Source organism: Anarrhichthys ocellatus, unplaced genomic scaffold (assembly GCF_004355925.1).
Source record: "Anarrhichthys ocellatus isolate YVR2014 unplaced genomic scaffold, GSC_Weel_1.0 scaffold101, whole genome shotgun sequence".
Lineage (NCBI taxonomy): Eukaryota > Metazoa > Chordata > Actinopteri > Perciformes > Anarhichadidae > Anarrhichthys > Anarrhichthys ocellatus.
The window spans coordinates 805,643-824,627 of record NW_022280131.1 but is presented as its reverse complement, the minus strand read 5'-3'; the positions used below and the strand labels follow the sequence as shown (position 1 = coordinate 824,627).

The 18,985-nt window shown below is 40.6% G+C and overlaps 1 protein-coding gene across 6 annotated transcripts in view; it reads right to left on the bottom strand.

Moving 5' to 3' along the window:
- Positions 1-7,660: 7,660 nt before the first annotated feature.
- arhgef4 (Rho guanine nucleotide exchange factor (GEF) 4) overlaps positions 7,661-18,985 on the bottom strand; it is a 129,157-nt gene continuing 117,832 nt past the window's right edge. For 5 of the 6 annotated variants that reach the window (XM_031875985.1, XM_031875989.1, XM_031875988.1 and 2 more), the window contains 2 exons: positions 18,818-18,895; positions 7,661-11,142 (listed from right to left, as the gene is read on the bottom strand). In XM_031875985.1, the coding sequence (XP_031731845.1) occupies positions 10,985-11,142; positions 18,818-18,895 (236 nt within the window). In that variant the 3' untranslated portion in view covers positions 7,661-10,984. The remainder of the gene's footprint in view (positions 11,143-18,817; positions 18,896-18,985) is intronic. The other variant, XM_031875986.1, reaches the window with a different exon arrangement.

Sequence of the window (18,985 nt, the reverse complement as noted above, 5' to 3'; positions counted from 1 at the left end):
TCATGACCAGAACATTGCACAGGTTGACTCCTACAGATACCTGGGCATACACATAGATAATAAACTGACATGGAGTGTTCAGGTAGAAAATGTCTGCACTAGGGTCCAACAGCAGCTACACTTCCTCCGTAGGCTGAGGGTCTTTGGTGTCAACCAGAAAGTCTTGCTCCTCTTCTACCACGCCATAGTTGAGAGTGTCCTGCGGTTTGGCATCTCGGCCTGGTTTGGCAACCTCAGTGTACAGCTGAAAGCCCAGATCACCCGGCTAACACAAAGAGCCATGAAAATTATGGGAGTCAGACAGCATCCCACACTCCAGGCCGCCATCTTTGATGAAACTATCATCAGACAGGCCCAGAAGATAATTTCAGACCCCACTCATATCCTCCACCCTGAATACCAGCTTCTTCCCTCAGGCAGACGCTTCAGAGTCCCCCAGTGCAGGCTCAACCGCTTTAAGAACTCCTTTGTCCCCCTGTCCATCAAAGCTCTAAATGGCAAGCTAGCCAGAGCTTAACCCCTGTAACACCGATTTTTATTTATGTTTAATATCTTAACTATACACTACTGGTGCGTTATACAATGGGCAGTGTGAAATGTGTTTGTTGGCTGATGGCAGTCTTTTGCAAGTACTGTAGGTACTGTATGTGGACTGGCGACAATCTGTGTATGTAATGTATGTATGCCATATGTTATTTGTATTGTTTTTTAACAGCAGACACTGTACACTATGTATGTTTCCAAGACAAATTTCCTTCGGGACAATAAAGTCTATCTTATCTTATCTTATCTTACTAGGCCCATTTAATATAAAACACAATTTTATACAATATATATAGTCGGGGGTCCCTGCTCCATCTCTCTATCAGTTTGGGGGTCCTTGGCCTGAAAAACGTTGAAGACCCCCGGTCTATAATATGAAGAGAGTGTCTAATATTATCTTGCGTTTGCCGTCCCTGGACAAAACCGGTTTGGTCGCTATGAATTAGGTCAGGAATGAAGGAGTCCATTCTCCTGGACATGATGGATGTATACAGTTTGTAGTCCTGGTTTAAAATTGAAATCAGTCTGTATAAGCTACATAGCATTTTGTCCTTGCCTTCTTTTGGAATGACAGAAATAATAGCTTCACTCCATGAGGGTGGAGTTGACATATTTTCAAGTGTCCAATTAAAGGAGTTCAAAAGTACTGGAGTCAGCTCTTCATTAAAGATCTTATACCATTCAGCCGGTAAACCATTACTTCCTGGTGTCTTATTATTTTTTTAATTATTCACTGCAGTTTCCAATTCTTTTTTGGTAATCTGTAATTTCAAGTGGTCATTCTGTTGTTGTCCAATTGAAGGCAGGTCTATAGATTTTAGGAATGATTTTATATTCTCTTTAGTTTCTTGTTTTGGTTGTGAGTATAGGGTTTTGTAATATGTTTGGAATGCAGTGTCGATCTCATCTAAGTTATTGCTTATTTGTCCTGATTCAGGATGAAGTATTTTATATACTGAGTGTGAGATCTGTTTTTTCCGTATTTTCTTAGCAAGTAATTTAGTAGGTTTCGGACCTATTTCATAATATGTTTGTTTTAGGAATTTACATTTTTTTCTCTGTTTCTTCTTTATAAATATCCAAGATCAGATTTTTTTATTTCTTTAACTTTGGTCAACATTTGGGTGTCTTGGGTCTCAGCATGTTGTTTTTCCAGTTCCTTTAGATTATTTTCCAGCTGTTTAAAACCTCTTGTACACAAGAGCCCCCTTTAAAGGGGGCTAGAGGGGGGGGGGGGGGGGGGGCGGGGGACAGGTGGCTGAAGATCGACAGAGTACACACGTGTACAATTCACTTTTGCAAAACGAATAAAATGATATTTTATGACATATACCTGTGTAACAAAGAGATTCTGGGCGAAACAACCATGGGAGCCATTTTACACACTGCAAAACACAATTATACATGAACTAAGATCATATCTAGAAGATATCTATAAGTTTTACCACAATACCACGTTTTTTTGGGCAAAAAACTGCGTACTATGCTTTTTGTTTGGGTCTCTCATGAGAAAGCGCGCAGTGATCATGGCGGAGGGTCGTGATTCGACCCGGTGTCGACTGGCGTTCTCGAAATCACTCTATTTCAAACCGTTCAAAAGTTACTTTAGTTAAGCCAACCATCAACCGACAGCTCAGCAGATTTAGGATTTATTCCATTGAAATTTGCAGCAGCTGTGTTTCCTGTCTGCCATTTTGTCATTCATTCTCTCAGAGCCACAAACACGAAGGGGAGAGGATTCAGCCAGCTGGACCAATGAAAGTAGACAGGTGGGTTTTGCCAGAATATCGAGATTTTCATTGCGTAAACAAAGCCAGAGCTGCTCAAACACCCCCGCATGGCTTCAGTTGGACTTTTCCGGATCCAACAAGGTGTCACATGATTAAATCGGCCAATCACAGGCCTTACCAAGCTTCCAATACACACACATTATCAGGAATTTATATTTTGAATGACAGATATGACAGCTCAAAACTGCTCAAAATGTATCCAAATGATGCCAAACGGCTTTATTAGGATTATTGAACACTCTTAGTGATAAGACAAGTGATTATATAGTTAATATTTAGTTATATAGTATATAACATTAGAATACAGCAGCGCAACTGCTGGTTCCAAAAATGAGAATTTTGCTTGCCTTTGCTTGGTTTATGCTGGCCTGCTTCACTCAATCGAAGTCAAATCTGTTTTAGAGACTGTAAAACCTGTTGTGCTATGACTGTGGCTATGCCATTGACATTTTTAGGCATTATTTCAAGTAATATTTTAGACACAAGTGCTTTTTTTTCAGGCGAACCTGAAACTTTTTCAATTTGAGCTGTGCCATATGTGTATATGTTATTAACCAGTAACATATACACAATATTTACACATATCAGCACATCTCACAAGTGTTACCTGTATTATACAATCAAAATTATTAAAATAGACCTTGTAGTTGCAGAAATACACTCTCTTTAGTATGGGTATGCAATTTTTGAGCAGAGGCCTAAAAATAGGGCTAGAGGTTTTAAGTTTATTTTCTTTTCCTTTTTTGAGAGCTGAGCTGAGAGATATTAATTTGCCCCTGATCACTGCTTTTAAGGTGTCCCATAATATATTTGGGTTCACTTCCCCATTGTCATTAAAGTCAAGGAAAGTTTTAATTTCCGATTTCATTTAGGACAATGGGTCAAGGGCCAAGGAGGGGCTTATTGGACTTCAGCCAATCAATGAGCTGACACACAGAGACCTCACAGACACACCCACCAAATGCTGATTTATAAAACTGTTAGTGGACGGTTTGGCATCCTGCTCGCCGGACACGGGAGAAGGGTTGGTTGGGTTTGCTGTAGTCTCATCACATGACACTGTGCGCCGATAAGTTTTGCATCACACTTTTCTGCTCAAGCTGCAGATCCTGTGGCTCTTACAGAAGTCTGTAAGCATGCTGCCAACAAAATAGTTAACATTTACACAGACTCTTGCTACGCCTTTGGTGTAGTGCACGACTTTGGTGCCCTGTGGAAACACAGAGGCTTTCTGACAAGCCCATTTCCCACCACCGTCTCGTGGCCGACTTGCTAGAAGCCATACTGCTCCCTAAAACTGTCTGTATTATGTTATGAAATGTGATGCTCATGCTTCTGATTGTTCAGATTATTTTGATGTATAATGTTCAAGAATTGCTATTTAGGCTATCCCTAAAGAGCGAAAGTGTTTGGCCTCATCTAATCCAGTTTACAAAATTATATATGGATGGGCCCAGACAATTGCCACGTGATCTCTTTTATTGCTACGCTAAATTAGCTCACAGCAGAGATAACTTGGCAAAAGGGGGAATAATGTCATTGTATTATTATTATTTATTTAGATTAAATCTACATACTTTTACTTTGGTAACTCTCCCATGCAGGTTGTAATCCTTTTCTTCAACTGTCTCATCAAAGCAAATAAGAACACCACTTAGATACAGTTAGTATAAATGTTTAAGAACATTTTACCTCTTTTATACTACCGTATTTTCCGCACTATAAAGCGCACTGGATTATAAGGCGCACCTTCAATGAATGGCCTATTTTAGAACTGTTTTTATATATAGGGCGCACCGGATTATAAGGCGCATAGAATAGAAGCTACTACAGTCAAACGTTTGACAGGGGTTGCGTTATGCATCCACTAGATGGAGCTGTGCTAAAGGGAATGTCAACAAAACAGTCAGATAAATCATTCAGTCAAACTTTATTGATTTTTGATTTCATTCACAATATGGTAACTTAAACGTAGAGGGGAACTTTTCCCTGATTCAGTAAACACGTAAAAGAAACAGTCTGATACCACTAAATCAAATGTTAGTGCATTCACAATATAGTAACTCTCGAAATTGTTCAACTTACGTATAAAACGTAGTTAGTGCATTCACAATAACTCAACGTTGTTCAAACGTTAATGTGCATATTCACAATATCTCCCAGCCTTGTTCAGTTGTAAACACGTAAAAGAAACACAATCTGATACCGCTAAATCAAAAGTTAGTGCATAACTCAACATTGTTCAGTTATGGTACGTATATAACACGTAAAGCTCACTTTTTCAGTTCATTCCCCGTCCACGAATCCCTCGAATTTTTCTTCTTCAGTGTCCGAATTGAACAGTTGGGCGAGTACGGCATCCAACATGCCCGGCTCTCTCTCGTCATTATCCGAGTCAGTGTCGCTGCTATTGCCTGGCAGTTCAGTGATTATTCCTGCCTTCGTGAAAGCTCGGACCACAGTTGAGACTGATATATCAGCCCAGGCATCCACGATCCATTGGCAAATAGTGGCATAAGTTGCTCGGCGCTGTCTCCCCGTCTTGGTGAACGTGTGTTCGCCTTCTGTCATCCACTGCTCCCACGCAGCTCGCAGTCTAGCTTTGAACGGCCTGTTGACACCAATATCTAGCAGCTGGAGTTCTTTAGTTAATCCATCCGGAATGACGGCAAGCTCCGAATTAGTTTTCTTCACTTGTTTTTTGACACCATCGGTGATATGGGCGCGCATGGAGTCGTAAATCAATAGGGACGGAGCTGTGTGGAAAAAGCCACCCGGTCTCTTGACGTAAATTTCTCTCAGCCACTCACTCATCTTCTCCTCATCCATCCATCCCTTCGAGTTAGCTTTAATGACGACGCCGGCTGGAAAGTTTTCTTTTGGCAAGGTCTTCCTTTTGAAAATAACCATGGGTGAAAGTTTCTGGCCATTAGCCTGGCAGGCGAGAACTACAGTGAAGGATGACTTCTCATTCCCTGTGGTGCGTATAGACACCGTACTGGTCCCCGTTTTCTCCACAGTGCGATTCACGGGAATATTGAAGGTGAGTGGAACCTCGTCCATGTTGGTGATGTGCTCTGGCCGGATTTTCTTTTCAGTGATCTTGTTTTTGCAGTATGCGCGGAACGTGGCCATCTTTTCTTGGTAATCTTTTGGCAGTTGCTGCGAGACGGTAGTTCGTGTGCGGATTGAGAGATTACGTCTTTTCATAAAACGAAAGCACCAAGAAGGACCGCCTTGAAATTCATCGATGTTCATGTCCTGTGCTAGCGCTGTTGCCTTCATTCGAATAGTGACTGTAGAGACGCTTCTACTTGCTGCTCTCTGTTCAACAACCCACTGTTCGAGTTTGTCCTCTAACTGTGGCCATCTCGCTTTGTGCCCTCGGAAACTCTTTTTAGTCTTCTTTACTTGGCACAGGTCATCTTCTTGCTTCCTCCACTTCCGTACCATTGATTCATTAATGTTGAATTCTCTCGCTGCTGCTCTATTCCCATGTTCGGCTGCGTAGCTGACAGCCTTGAGTTTGAACTCAGCGTCGTAAGCGTGTCTCTTGAAAGGTGCCTTTTGGGGTCTTTATACACACAAGTGGTGTTGGACTAGGAGTAAGCACAGTACCGGTGTTTACCGCTATTACTTCGGCGACGCCCCTGACTACGGTAGCCGTAATGCTGCAAACGGTGCGGCTTTGTAGTTTATCAGTCGTACTGAAACATTTTGACAGAGCGCCGTGTACAACCAGTATAGATCAACCAATTAACCAATTGATCCATATATAAGGCGCTCCGGATTACAAGGTGCACTGTCATTTTTTGAGAAAATTAAAGGCTTTTAAGTGCGCCTTATAGTGCGGAAAATACGGTATATCAAATTCTCATGAAAACACATGACGTGATGAGCTGGCCCTCTATATTAAACAATATGAATATCACTGTATTCAAATTAGTTGGTAACTGACATTAGGGAATGTAAAAGAACTGCAACAATAAATATCCATACGTTATTTATTTAGAAATTACAATAAGATGTGTTTTCACTGAACAGTTGGCCTAATACAGTATAGCAGGGGTCACCAATAAGCGGACTCTGGACCTAAAACCGATAGATAATTGCGAATTATTCAATTTTGATGGGGCGCTTTTACTGTAACCAGCGCAGCTTTTCCAGCCTTTACGGCACTCGTTCAGTGGGGCAGTAAACACACCGACCAATTGCATGCGTTGTAAATCACATCACGTGATGCTGGTCAGCCAATCACATACGTATATATCGAGTTTTACAACTCAAGTGAGATTTACACACACGGGGTTGGATGAGGAAAGAGAACGAAGAGTAGAAGAATAACGTGAGTCAGAAGTTATTCCACATGACGTTCTCCAAAAAGAGAAAAGTGGACAGAGAGACCAGAGTCTTTAACCAAGAATGGACTCTTATAGGTTAATTCTTCACACGGGCAGTTTAATACCAGTAGATCTCATATGTTCAGAGACCATGACTATAGTTAAAAGCGGTAATGTGAAGCGCCATTACGAGACAAAGCATAACTCTTTTGAGCAAATGTACCCACTCACATCCGAAATGAAGGCAAAACAATCTAAGAGCTCATTATGATCAGCATCCTAACACATTAATTCACTGTCCAACAATGATGATAACAGACAGGACTAGAGCTGAAACAAGTGGGATAATAACCACAGATAAAGTCCTTGCACACACATTTCTCTTATTAGAATATGATGAAAATATAGTATCGTGGTTTTCTTGGTTGATATCACTTCACACCTGAATGAACTGAATTTAAAGCTGCAGGACAAGTCAGTTAAGTCAAATTTTCTAAAATGAAGTACTTTATTTTAAGGGCCACATTTTTCAAAAGCTTTCTGTTATGTAATGTTTTTTTTTATCCAGCTCTTATTTTACTTGAAATGAGAGAACATTTATTTATTATCAGAGTATGTATTATTTATAATTCAGTTCAATTTGAAATTGGACAATAAACATTGTTGAAATATTATTCAATTTAACTTTCTTTATTTGATTTGACAGTCAGTTGCTAAGTACAGACGTTAATACGACTGTTAGCTACTTCAATATACATGGGACTATAGTGCAAGTTAGACATTATTGTGTATTGTATTGTAACCCTTTGATGAGGAAATTCTCTCTAACTGGACCTAGTTGAACTTTGCTATACTATACTGCAGGGGTATTTAATTACTGTAGTGATTTGTCAGAGAATAACTAAGGAGCATCATTTATCTGTAGACCTCAGGTTTTAAAACTAGACTCAAATAAACAGTTACTGGAAACAAAGTAAAGAAATTATATCGATAGAACATATCACATTTTATTAATTTAGCATGGTACACAAGAGGGTTCACTGTTTTTTAGTATTTTGTAGAAAATGTATTGTTTGCTAACAACGCATCAAACATGTAGCCGATCACCTCACTCATTTTGTGTGGCTGGGGAGAGAGAAGAGGGTAGCAACCCGAGTTTCCCAAACTGCAAAGCTGTCATACAGAAATCAGTGTGGTAGGAGGTAAAATCATATGTGCAAAGATGACGCCGCAATGGAAGGCAGATCTCCAGCACCGTGGCACCCATTCCGGGATGGTGTGGCCTAAGAGGTTCAATGTGTTTTCTGCTCTTCTGTGCAATAATAATTGTGTTTCTTAATAATTGATGCATGAGAAATCATGGCAACCAAAGAATGTACAACCAAATGCAAACAATTATAGTGAGAAGAACCAAAACCAGCAACCACTAGATTGAAGAAACGATTTGTAAAACCATTTAGCCAAACATTAAATAACAAGTGGTATGAATATGCTAAGTTCACAGTTCAGCAGCACACCAACTGTGACGTGTTTAAAACATGACCACAGCCTATGCTTGTACCGATAGAAGAAGAGTGTGCCAAAGATCCAAAACATTTTAGGCATCCCACTTTTTAGTGTAAAAAGGCCAATCCTGCAACAATTGTTTCCATTGCCCAACTGTTTTCCTCCCATAGGACTACGACAGTGACATTTCTGTGTAATACTTAGGTTCATTATTACAGCTATCTGAGAAATATGATCCCACAAAACAGAGAGTGCTTTAACCTTATCGATTAATGATAAACCATTTTTGGTCATATGTGTTGCTGTTTCGATAAATTGTAAATACTTTAATGGCCATATGAATGGCCAAAGGGGGAATTGTTGTGGAAATGTATCATATCGTTCTTTTAGTTATAACTTGTATCGCTTAAACCTTTATATATGCAGACGACGCCAACTAGACTAATTTAATTCCAAATAATAATAAATGTTATCATATCTAAGGCATATCATGTCTGGCTTGCTATGACGTCATCCTGATTTCACCACTTAATTCTCTGCGCACGAAAACAATACCAAGGCTGGGAACCTGGTCTTGGTGGATGCATCGGCAGACAGAGGAGAAGAAGAACATCTGCGAAGGGAGGGGGGGTGAAAGACGAGATAATGTATACTCTGTTTTAACTATTCATTCTTGTTAGACCTCCGAACCATCTGTGGGGAAAGAGCTCTATCTATTCAGCTGAATTATTATTAGTATATTTTCAATAAATATGTTTTTAATCGTTTAAGAGTCTTCTCATTTCGCTTATTTCTCACCGGAGGTTAAAAAGATTTTTTTCCACCACACATGTCATGTCACTCTACAACAACTAAATGGGCAACTACAGTCCAGAGATTCTAAGAATCTAAGTCAAGTCTCAAGTCTTTGAGCTAGAGTCCAATTCAAGTAAGGTCAAGTCAAAAATGGTTTCAGTTTAAGAGAACATTATATTTAGAATATTTTCACCGCTTTATCTTTCTGTCACTCAGCTCTTTCTGACGGGGAACTGATCTGAAAGTGAAAAGCATTAATCTATTTCATCAAACTCCATCTACTGTAGGTAATACACTGACAATGGATAAGTACCTCATACTCCGTTGTATGACTCCGGGACTCTCCCTTTAATGCTAGAAACTCGAGTTTGCATCTCATCACAGACCTGAAATCAGCAGCAATCATCAACAGCAAGCACAATGTTTACCCAGCCTTTTACCATGTGCAGATATTGTAAAAAATTAATTATTTAAAAAAACATTGGTCGCGGCCGTAAAAAGAGCCATAGATGTTAAAGAATGTCTGTATAATCTGCACTGTCAATAAAAGCAGACTTGTGTGATGAATGAAACAATTTAAGCAAATTTCAAGAGTCCACCAATTGACCATACTACACAAAAAAGAATAGAGGATATGGCTGCCTGTAAAGGAAAAATAGTAAAACAATCCAAACTTCTACTTTCTTTTGAAAATTGTTATAAAAAAATGTTAAGAATACAAGTTTTGAAGTTTAGGGGCTTAAAACTTTAGACCTCACTTGAATATCATAAGAAGCCGGTTTAACCTGAAAGTTAAACCTGCTGCCCATACTTCCACTTAATGTTGGCTGACCAGAACAACACTGATGGTCACATTTGTAAGCTTAGGAATGTTTAATATTCCATATCGTCAGAAGCTAAAACATTTGAACATAAAGGTAAAAGGAGCACATTTCACTGAATGCACTTACAGAGTCATATCACTAAGCTGCACTGATCTGAAATGAGATAATACTGGAGACCAGGAACAGAGAGCAGAAATACTGGCTATCACAGATAAAAGACCGTCAGTTTGTGACGCTGTCAGCCTAGTAGCACATGAAACCTCAGTTCCTGAATCTGGTTAAATATAGCAGGGTTCTTCAGAGATAAAAAAATATTCTTCACAGTATTTTTTCATCACATCCATGCATGTCATTGTAAATCATCCATGGCACACTTTAAATGGCACTTAAAAAAAGAAAAAGAAAGAACAGGTTTACTTTCATTGACATGGTAGGAGGAGTCGAGGATCAGACTCGAGGAATGTGTTGCCAGTGTGGCTTGCTGTTGTTTGTCTAAATAGAAAGCTCCCAATCTGAGATAAGTTGAATCTTCTTCTTGCATTTGATGACATGAATCAAGCACTTGCACAATATCATAAATGCAACAGAGACATACAGAACCAAATCCTGACGGATGGACTTCACAAAACGATCATGATTATATATTTGTACAGAGAAAAGAACAGGAAATTACTCCCTCAATTTTCCCTTTTTTTCATAAACAGAGACAAAACAAAGAAATAACACAATATCGCATGGCACTGTGATCACTTGGCATCTGTGAAATCATAAAACAATTCAAAGTGGAAATAAATGACACCATTTTTGTAGACAGCCAACATCTTCACAGAGGCAGCACAATCAGGAGTCACTCACGGCAGTACAGTAGTAGTATTATTACCAATCTGCGCTTGATTGAGGGTGTTGTAGTAGGAAGTTAAGCAAGAGTCCACTCTCCCTGTTTGACTCCAGGAGACCATTCTTAAGTCAGATTGTTAACCAACCTATAAAGTGCTTTCACAAAATGATCTTCTCCTCATAATAATCATCCTCATCTCTACAATAAATCAATATGTCAATTAGGGCAATGTTATGAGTAGGAAAGAAAACTGATTATTAAAAAGGGTCTATCAGGCACGAGCAGAGCTCATCTCTTCCTCTGTTCCTTCTGTCCACAGCTTTGCTTTTCCTTTCTGATTAATTTTCTTTACTTCTTGAATGGTGTCAATCTGCCAATGTTGTGCCAGAAGGTGGAGGTTTTGCGCTTGGGCTCAGCCAGCATGAAGACTTGCTGCTGGGGCAAAGCAGTGGGAAGAGAGGGGTGTTTCTGTCGCAGAAGAAAGTCGTAGTAGGGTCTGGTCACTGCTGAGGAGGAGATAAACAGGCAAGAGCATTACATTTAGCATTATTTTGAAGAAAAGCAAAAGAAAAGTAGGTATTCCAACAATGAAAGTATTGCTGTCAGTTGATATTGCGCAGGGGAGAAATGACTTGTACTTACTGGCCTACATTTACACAGCACTAATTGTTGGAATGCTGTTAAGCACTATTGTTCTTCGAATCTTTATTCATCCGACTATTTCTTCCGTCCCCTGTTTTTCGAAACTCTTCTTCTTCTTCATTTTTTAAGCTACAGAAACCGTTCAAAATTTATCAAAATGTTCAGCTCATGTCTGCTATGACTTTTCATATTTCTAATCTTTAAACATTTTGAATTATTAAGCTTTTTGCAACTTTTTTTTGAATGGGATGTCTGTGGAGAATATTTTCAAATCCTCTTAAACTTCTTCAACTTTCAAATCCTTCTACTTCCTCATACTTTTATCTACAGACACCATTTTTTCAGCCCTTTTCTGACTTTATAATGGGTGTGTATTGCGCAGCTTAGAGTGCGTGATGTCACCGCTAGAGTGAAGAGCAGCTTGAGATTCTTGTGAAAAAAACATTTGTCTTTTGCCACTGAGTCCACAATCTTCACTCTTCATGCATAATTTGTGGATGTAAAAGTAGCTAATCTTGTCCTTGTCGTAGACAAATGACTGTGGAATCCCACAGATTTACACATTTGGCACAGAAGCCTGTAATTGAGAGGAAAACCAACTTTCTGCTCCATAGAGACCAATGTTAAATTTTGCTTCAAAAACATCTTCCACGGAACACGGTACCCCATTTCTAGATCGCCAGTTAAGCCACATTTTTTACACTACAGACACAATTTTTACACGATCTGTTCTTCAACTCATCCTTCCTCTCGTTTATTAATAGCGGAGCAATAGGAGCTACGGTTATGGGAGTTTTGATGATTTGTTTGAGAGTGTCAAAAAAGAGGGTTGAGATCCCAGGAAAGCTGCCTTAAATGAAGGAATACAGTTCGATATGAAAGTAGGCTAAAGGGACACAAAGCATATAATTAGTAAAGGATGAAATCTAATAATCATTTTGAAGCAAGTATGTATAACATAAGAATAATGAAGTGATTTAACAAATGTAAAACTGATAATAATGTATGTGTAACTGAGTAAAGTGAAGTCTGTGTGTGTGTGGAAAGAGCTGATGTAAGCAGGGTGGGGGCCTTAAAGGCTGAGATCATAACAGATGTTGGAGTGTTGTCCGAGCACATACACGGGTGTAACCTGACACATGCTCAGAGCATTTAGGAAGTGAGAGCACCCACACAGGGAAGTTAGGTAGTTTCCAGAACACACACACACACAGAAAGATGGGTGTTGTTCGCAGCACATACACATAATCAATGATGTCATGATAATCATGTGCCGAGTTAGGAAGTGTTGGGGAGGGGGGGAGAGAGAGCTCAAAGTGTTATAAAAAGAGAGACTTGCAAACAGCAAGACGGGATTCATTGCGGGACGCCGACCAAGTGCTCCATGGAGAAACACTGGACCTCGTTCGACAGCAGCATCGGAGGACTTCGTCTCTGTTCACGGAAAGAAGACAGCCGTTCGTGGACAAAGATTGAAAGACGGAGATTTTCCTCTCCCCCCTGTTTGACTTTAACAACTGGACAACAGATGGATGCAGCTGCCCTAAAGACTTTGTACTGAGCCTGAGGGATCGCTGAACGGACTTCGTTGGCCGCGCAGGAGGAGCCGAAGGTCAGGCCAGACCTTCGCTCCTAAAAACCCCAAAAGGACTTTTTATTACATCGTGAATCCAGCTCCACCGAGCCGCCTCGGCATCGAAAATGAATGAGTATAATCTAAGAAGAAATTGTAACCTGATCGAATCAAGTATAGTATTATTTTATGTGAGCTGTAGCTGTGCCCCTGCTAATATATCCTGCAATAAATATCTAATCTGCATTTAAAGTAAATTTCTCAAGAGAATGCATTTGCCTAAGTAGTAAAAGTTCCTCGTGGCAGTAAAAAGTTAAATCTATTGTATGTTTAACAACAAGAGTTCTGAATGGTTATCCTAGTGACCAGTCCACTTAACAGTCCCTTACGGTTTTAGTTGTAATCCTAGCCGTTAAAATCTAACCTGGCCCGGATCCAGAAGAGGAAAGCTGCCATAACTGACGCGACTGGTAGAAGCGCCCGGCCAGGGTGGCCCCTCGTCCGAGTGCACGTTACCAGAGGAAGCAGGGTAGACGTCAGGAGTAACGGTAGTTAGCAGAGCCAGGCGAGTTTCCTCACAGAACACCAGCTCGCCAATCTTTTAATAGAGAGCTGAGTCAGTAGGTAGCCCCATATCGGGCCAGAGAACCCCCGGATCTAACAAGAGGTGTTTCCCTGTTTTATCTTCATGAAAAGGCTGCAAGGACACAGGTGTTTCTGATTAAGCTAATTAGTGATGTTGATAAACTCACAGACACACACGCAGTCCTCTCTCTCTCTCTCTCTGTATGTCTCTCTCTCTCTGTGTGTGTCTGTCATACAGTCATTCAGGTCTTACAGCTTTTTCCAGGACTCCCCCCCCACTCCATTTTACAATAAAAGCCTTTTTGCAATTCTTTTTAAATTCATTTCAGCTTTCAGCATTCCAACGCATTTTCAGCAGGAAATGCATTTTATAGTTGTATACATTCTTATGTATTTTTTTTACTTCTCTATTTATCTGAGTGTATTTGGCTTCTGGAGGGATACTGAAATACTTGACTCAGCTAGAATAGACTAAGTATATTGTTCTTGCTTTTACAAGTTGCTATTAGCTGTACCTAGGCTGCTTCAGTGTTAATGCTTTTGCAGTTTCTCTTTGTGTAAGGTAGGTGTGATTTAGTTTCACTAGGTCAATTGCCTGTTAAGTGCCAGGGGAGTGGCTTGCACTCCTGGCAGACAATGAGCAATCAGTAGGTAGCTGTCCTTAACCACTGCTGGTGGTTGGAAGACTACTAGAGTCACCCCCCTTCTGAAGAAACCATCACTTGACCCCTCTGATGTCAAGAACTTCAGACCGGTTTCTCTTCTACCCTTTCTATCCAAAACACTTGAACGTGCTGTCTTTAACCAACTGTCTTCTTATCTCCACCAGAACAGCCTCTTGGACCCCCACCAGTCCGGGTTCAAGGTGGGTCACTCGACAGAGACAGCACCTCCTTGCGGTGACAGAGTCAATTCACGCCGCGAGAGCGAACTCTCTCTCCTCTGTCCTGATTCTCCTGGACCTGTCTGCGGCGTTTGACGTGGTGAACCACCAGATCCTCCTCTCCAACCTCGAGGGGATGGGCGTTTCAGGCTCTGCACTCTCCCTGTTTGCATCCTACCTACCTGACAGATCGATCCTACCAGGTGACATGGAGGGGGGCCATGTCGGAACCACACATGCTGACTACGGGGGTTCCACAAGGTTCAGTTCTGGGCCCCCTTGTCTTCTCACTCTACACAACATCTCTGGGTTCTGTTATTCGCTCACATGACTTCTCTTACCATTGTAATGTCGATGATACCCAGCTGGTCTTGTCATTTCCCCCCTGTGACACTCAAGTGGAGGCACGCATTGCTGCGTGCTTGGCTGACATCTCGAAGTGGATGGCGACACACCACCTGAAGCTCAACCTGGACAAAACCGAGCTACTGTTCCTCCCGGGAAAGGGTTGCCTGCACCGAGACATGTCCATCACCATTGATGATACCGTGGAGACGCCAACTCGGACTGCAAGAAATCTGGGTGTGACCCTGGATGACCAACTGTCGTGGATGACCAACTGTCGATGCAAACATTGCATCGGTTACACGCTCCTGCAGATTCCTGCTCTACAAACATCAGGAGGATTCGCCCCTTCCTCACTGACAAGACGGCGCAGGTGCTCATCCAGGTTTTTGTCATCTCTCGCCTGGACTACTGCAACTCACTACTTGCCGGAGCCCCGGCGTCAGCCATCAGACCTCTGGAGCTTGTCCAGAAAGCTGCAGCTCATCTGGTGTTCAATCGCCCCAAGTTCTCCCACACAACTTCCCTCCTCCGTTCTCTACACTGGCTCCCTGTAAGAGCTTGCATCCAGTTTAAGACTCTGGTGCTAGCCTACAGGGCAGTGAAAGGAACAGCTCCTTCCTATCTCCAGGCCATGGTCAAGCCCTACACCCCCGCCCGACCACTTCGCTCTGCTGCCTTGGGGCAATTGGTTGCCCCGTCGCTCAGAGGTCCCTGCGGCCGATTGACCCGGTCACGGCTTTTTTCTGTCCTGGCCCCAAAGTGGTGGAATGAACTCCCCACTGACGTCAGGACAGCAGAGTCGCTGCCCATCTTTCGGCGTACCCTGAGCCTTCCACTTAGCACTTTTTGTATTCGTATTAGTTTGTTGCACTTATGTACTTTGTACGTTTGCTCTGGTTTACGCTCTTAGATGCTTGTTTAAAAAAGGAGATGCACTTATAACTTCTGCTGACTAGTAGTTCTCTTGAATACCTATGTTGAATACACTTATTGTAAGTTGCTTTGGATAAAAGCGTCTGCTAAATGACTAAAATGTAATGTAATGTAATCTGTTCTCAGCGTCAACACCTGAATTTACTACCTGGAGATCAAATAAGGTTTTTCTTAATGTATCTTAAAGTATCTTGTCCTGTCTTGTCATGTCTTGTCTTGTCATATCTTGTCGTATCTTTTCCTATCTTTTCTTGTCCCGTCTTGTTTTGACGTACAATAGCCGACCCCATCTTTAAGCTATACCATCAATGAAACCCAATACTTTCTGGAGATGTTTAACACATAAATAATAAACGGACGATCCTCTGATTGAAGGATGACCCTGCCCTACCACCGAGCCGCAGTCGTATGCCAAGTTGTATATACTGTATATCTTATTTTTCTTGATGTGTCATGTCATGTTGTGTCTTGTCATGTCTAGTTGAATATTGTGTCTTGTCATATCTTGTCTGGGTGTGTCTTCATTGACATATCTTGTTGTGTCTTGTCGTAGTTCGTCTTGTAGTATCTTGTTGTGTCTTGTCGTATATTGTCTTGTAGTATCTTGTGTCTTGTCGTATATTGTCTTGTATCTTGTTGTGTCTTGTCGTATATTGTCTTGTAGTATCTTGTTGTGTCTTGTCGTATCTTGTCTTGTCTTATCTTGTGTCTCGTCGTATCTTGTCTTGTCTTATCTTGTGTCTCGTCGTATCTTGTCTTGTTGTCTTTATTAACATATCTTCTTGTGTCTTGTTGTTTCTCCTCTTGTCATATCTTGTTGTATCTTCTCTTGTCTTGTTGTGTCTTCACTGACGTATCTTGTCGTGTCTTGTAGTATCTTGTCCTGTCTTGTCGTGTATTATTGTATCTTTTTGTGTCTTGTTGTATCGTGTCTTGTTGTGTCTTATCGTAGCTTGTCTTGTAGTATCTTGTTGTGTCTCGTCGTATCTTGTCTTGTCTTATCTTGTGTCTCGTCGTATCTTGTCTTGTTGTCTTTATTAACATATCTTGTTGTGTCTTGTTGTTTCTCCTCTTGTCATATCTTGTTGTATCTTCTCTTATCTTGTTGTGTCTCGTCGTATCTTGCTGCGTCTTGTCGTATCTTTTTGTTTCTTGTTGTATCTTGTCTTGTATCTTTTTCTGTCTTTATTGACGTATCTCGTTGTGTCTTGTAGTATATTGTCTTGTAGTATCTTGTTGTGTCTTGTCGTATCTTGTCTAGTCTTGTCTTATCTTGTGGTGTCTCGTCGTATCTTGTCTTGTTGTGTCTTTATTAACATATCTTGTTGTGTCTTGTTGTTTCTCCTCTTGTTGTCACAATCAGGCTTTGCCTTATGTGTTGTGTGTTTTTCTATAGCTCCTCACTCTTCAACTCAGTCACTCCCTCAGCACCAGTCCAACTCCCTTCACCTGTCCCTTATCTGTAATTAAGCACTCCCTCATCAGCACAACTCTCCGCACCTGTTCTAGTCACTTCTTAAACCCCTGTCCCTCACTCACTCACTGCCAGGTCATTGTTTTGTTTGTTCTACCCGCCCGGTCGTCTCGTCCTGTTCCCGGTTTCCCCGTCTGCCTGCCCCTGCCTCGTTTTCCCTCTGGATTTCCTCCCTCGTCTCTTGTGCTTGGACTCTCTGTTGGGTGGTAATTATTTCCTTTTGGTGTGGAATAAATCACCTTTTTTTCACTCTTCTACTGTCTGCGCTTGAGTCCTTATCATGCCTCGTGACACTTGTCTTGTCTTCATTGACGTATCTTGTTGTCTTGTCGTATCTAGTTGTCTTGTGTCTCATCGTATCTTGTCTTGTCATATCTTGTCTAGTCTTTTCATGTCTTGTTGGGTCCGGTCTTATCTTGTTGTGTCTTCATTGACTCATCTTGTTGTGTGGTATCGCATCTTGTCTTGTGTCTTTATTGACGTATCTTGTTGTTTTTTCGTATCTTGGTGTCTTGTTTTGTCTCATCGTAGCTTTTCTTGTATCTTTTTGTGTCTTGTCGTATCAAGTGCCAATCCCAGCTTTAAGTTATACCATCAACACATACTAGAAAAGGGGAGCATTTTTCATTAATTATTTGATCTTGTATAGTTCATATTTTTATTTCTAAGCTCATACTAGTTGTATAGTGTAAAGTTCATTTTTCTTGTGTATAACATATTTGATACATTCTTATTTGTTTTTACTTTTGTTTGTCTTGTCTTGTCTTGTCATGTCGTGTCTTGTTGTATCATGGCGTTTACTAACTTGTCTTATCTCAACTTATCTTCCTATGCTTATTCTTAAAACAACTCTTTTAACTCGGATGCAAAGTAGAAGCAACTGAAAAAGAAGTGAATAACAACAATATTTCTGTTAGTGAACAGTGAGTGGTCAGTTTAACATTACTGTTGTGAAATGCATGACGCTGAATTTATTGTGACAGCATGTAATCATTGACAGATTGAGTTTGCATTAAAAGCATCAACTGTCCATTAACATAGACGCAGAAAGTTTGGTCCTGTATCCGTCCTGTCTATCTTCTTTTCAGAAACTGCAAGAAACATCTGACTGCCAATTAAATAAACAGCCAGGAAGATGATGTATCCACACAATGTACAGTGTAGCCACTGAGAGAAATTACATCATCATTCATGTTAGGGTTGATGGAATGTCATACCAACAAAGTGATATTAAAATCCATACACAACTGCTCTGAGTTTCTCTTTTTAACACACATAGTGTTTTAATTCACTAATTATTGCCAATTGCCTTTACTTTGTCTTTATTTCAATAAAACCCAACACCTGTCTAGTTGCATTATTAAAAGCCTATCAAGAAAGGTGTTTTTTTTTTTTTGTTTTTTTTAAAAGAATAGCAAAATAGAAGTGATTGGAACACTGACATTTGTTGTTTTGTTGAGTGTTTGTAGGACTGTTGATAAATAACTCTGCTGTCCTGTAGAAGGAAGATTATTTTTAGTCCTCCTCAAACCTTTACTGTGATTCCTAGAAGTGATTTTGAAATGCTTGAAGAATACAGGTAAAAAGTGCAGCTGTTTGCATTATAGATCAGTGCTTGTATATTATTCATAGTGAGGTGACCCATATCCAAGCCATGGGTGAGAGGAAGAACATCTTAAGACTGATATTACAGACTTAAGGTGACCTAAGGGGTCTTATATTCCCTGAACGCTTGGTGCATACCTTTGGGTTTCCCAGCTGGATGGCTTTTACAGGCATTAAGCATAGCCTGCTTTTTCTGGACCTCTGTAAGAGAAAATCCTGAAAAAAGAGAGAATCACTATAAAGTCAGGTTTATTTATTTAGCTGTGTGTGTGTGTGTGTGTGTGTGTGTGTGTGTGTGTGTGTGTG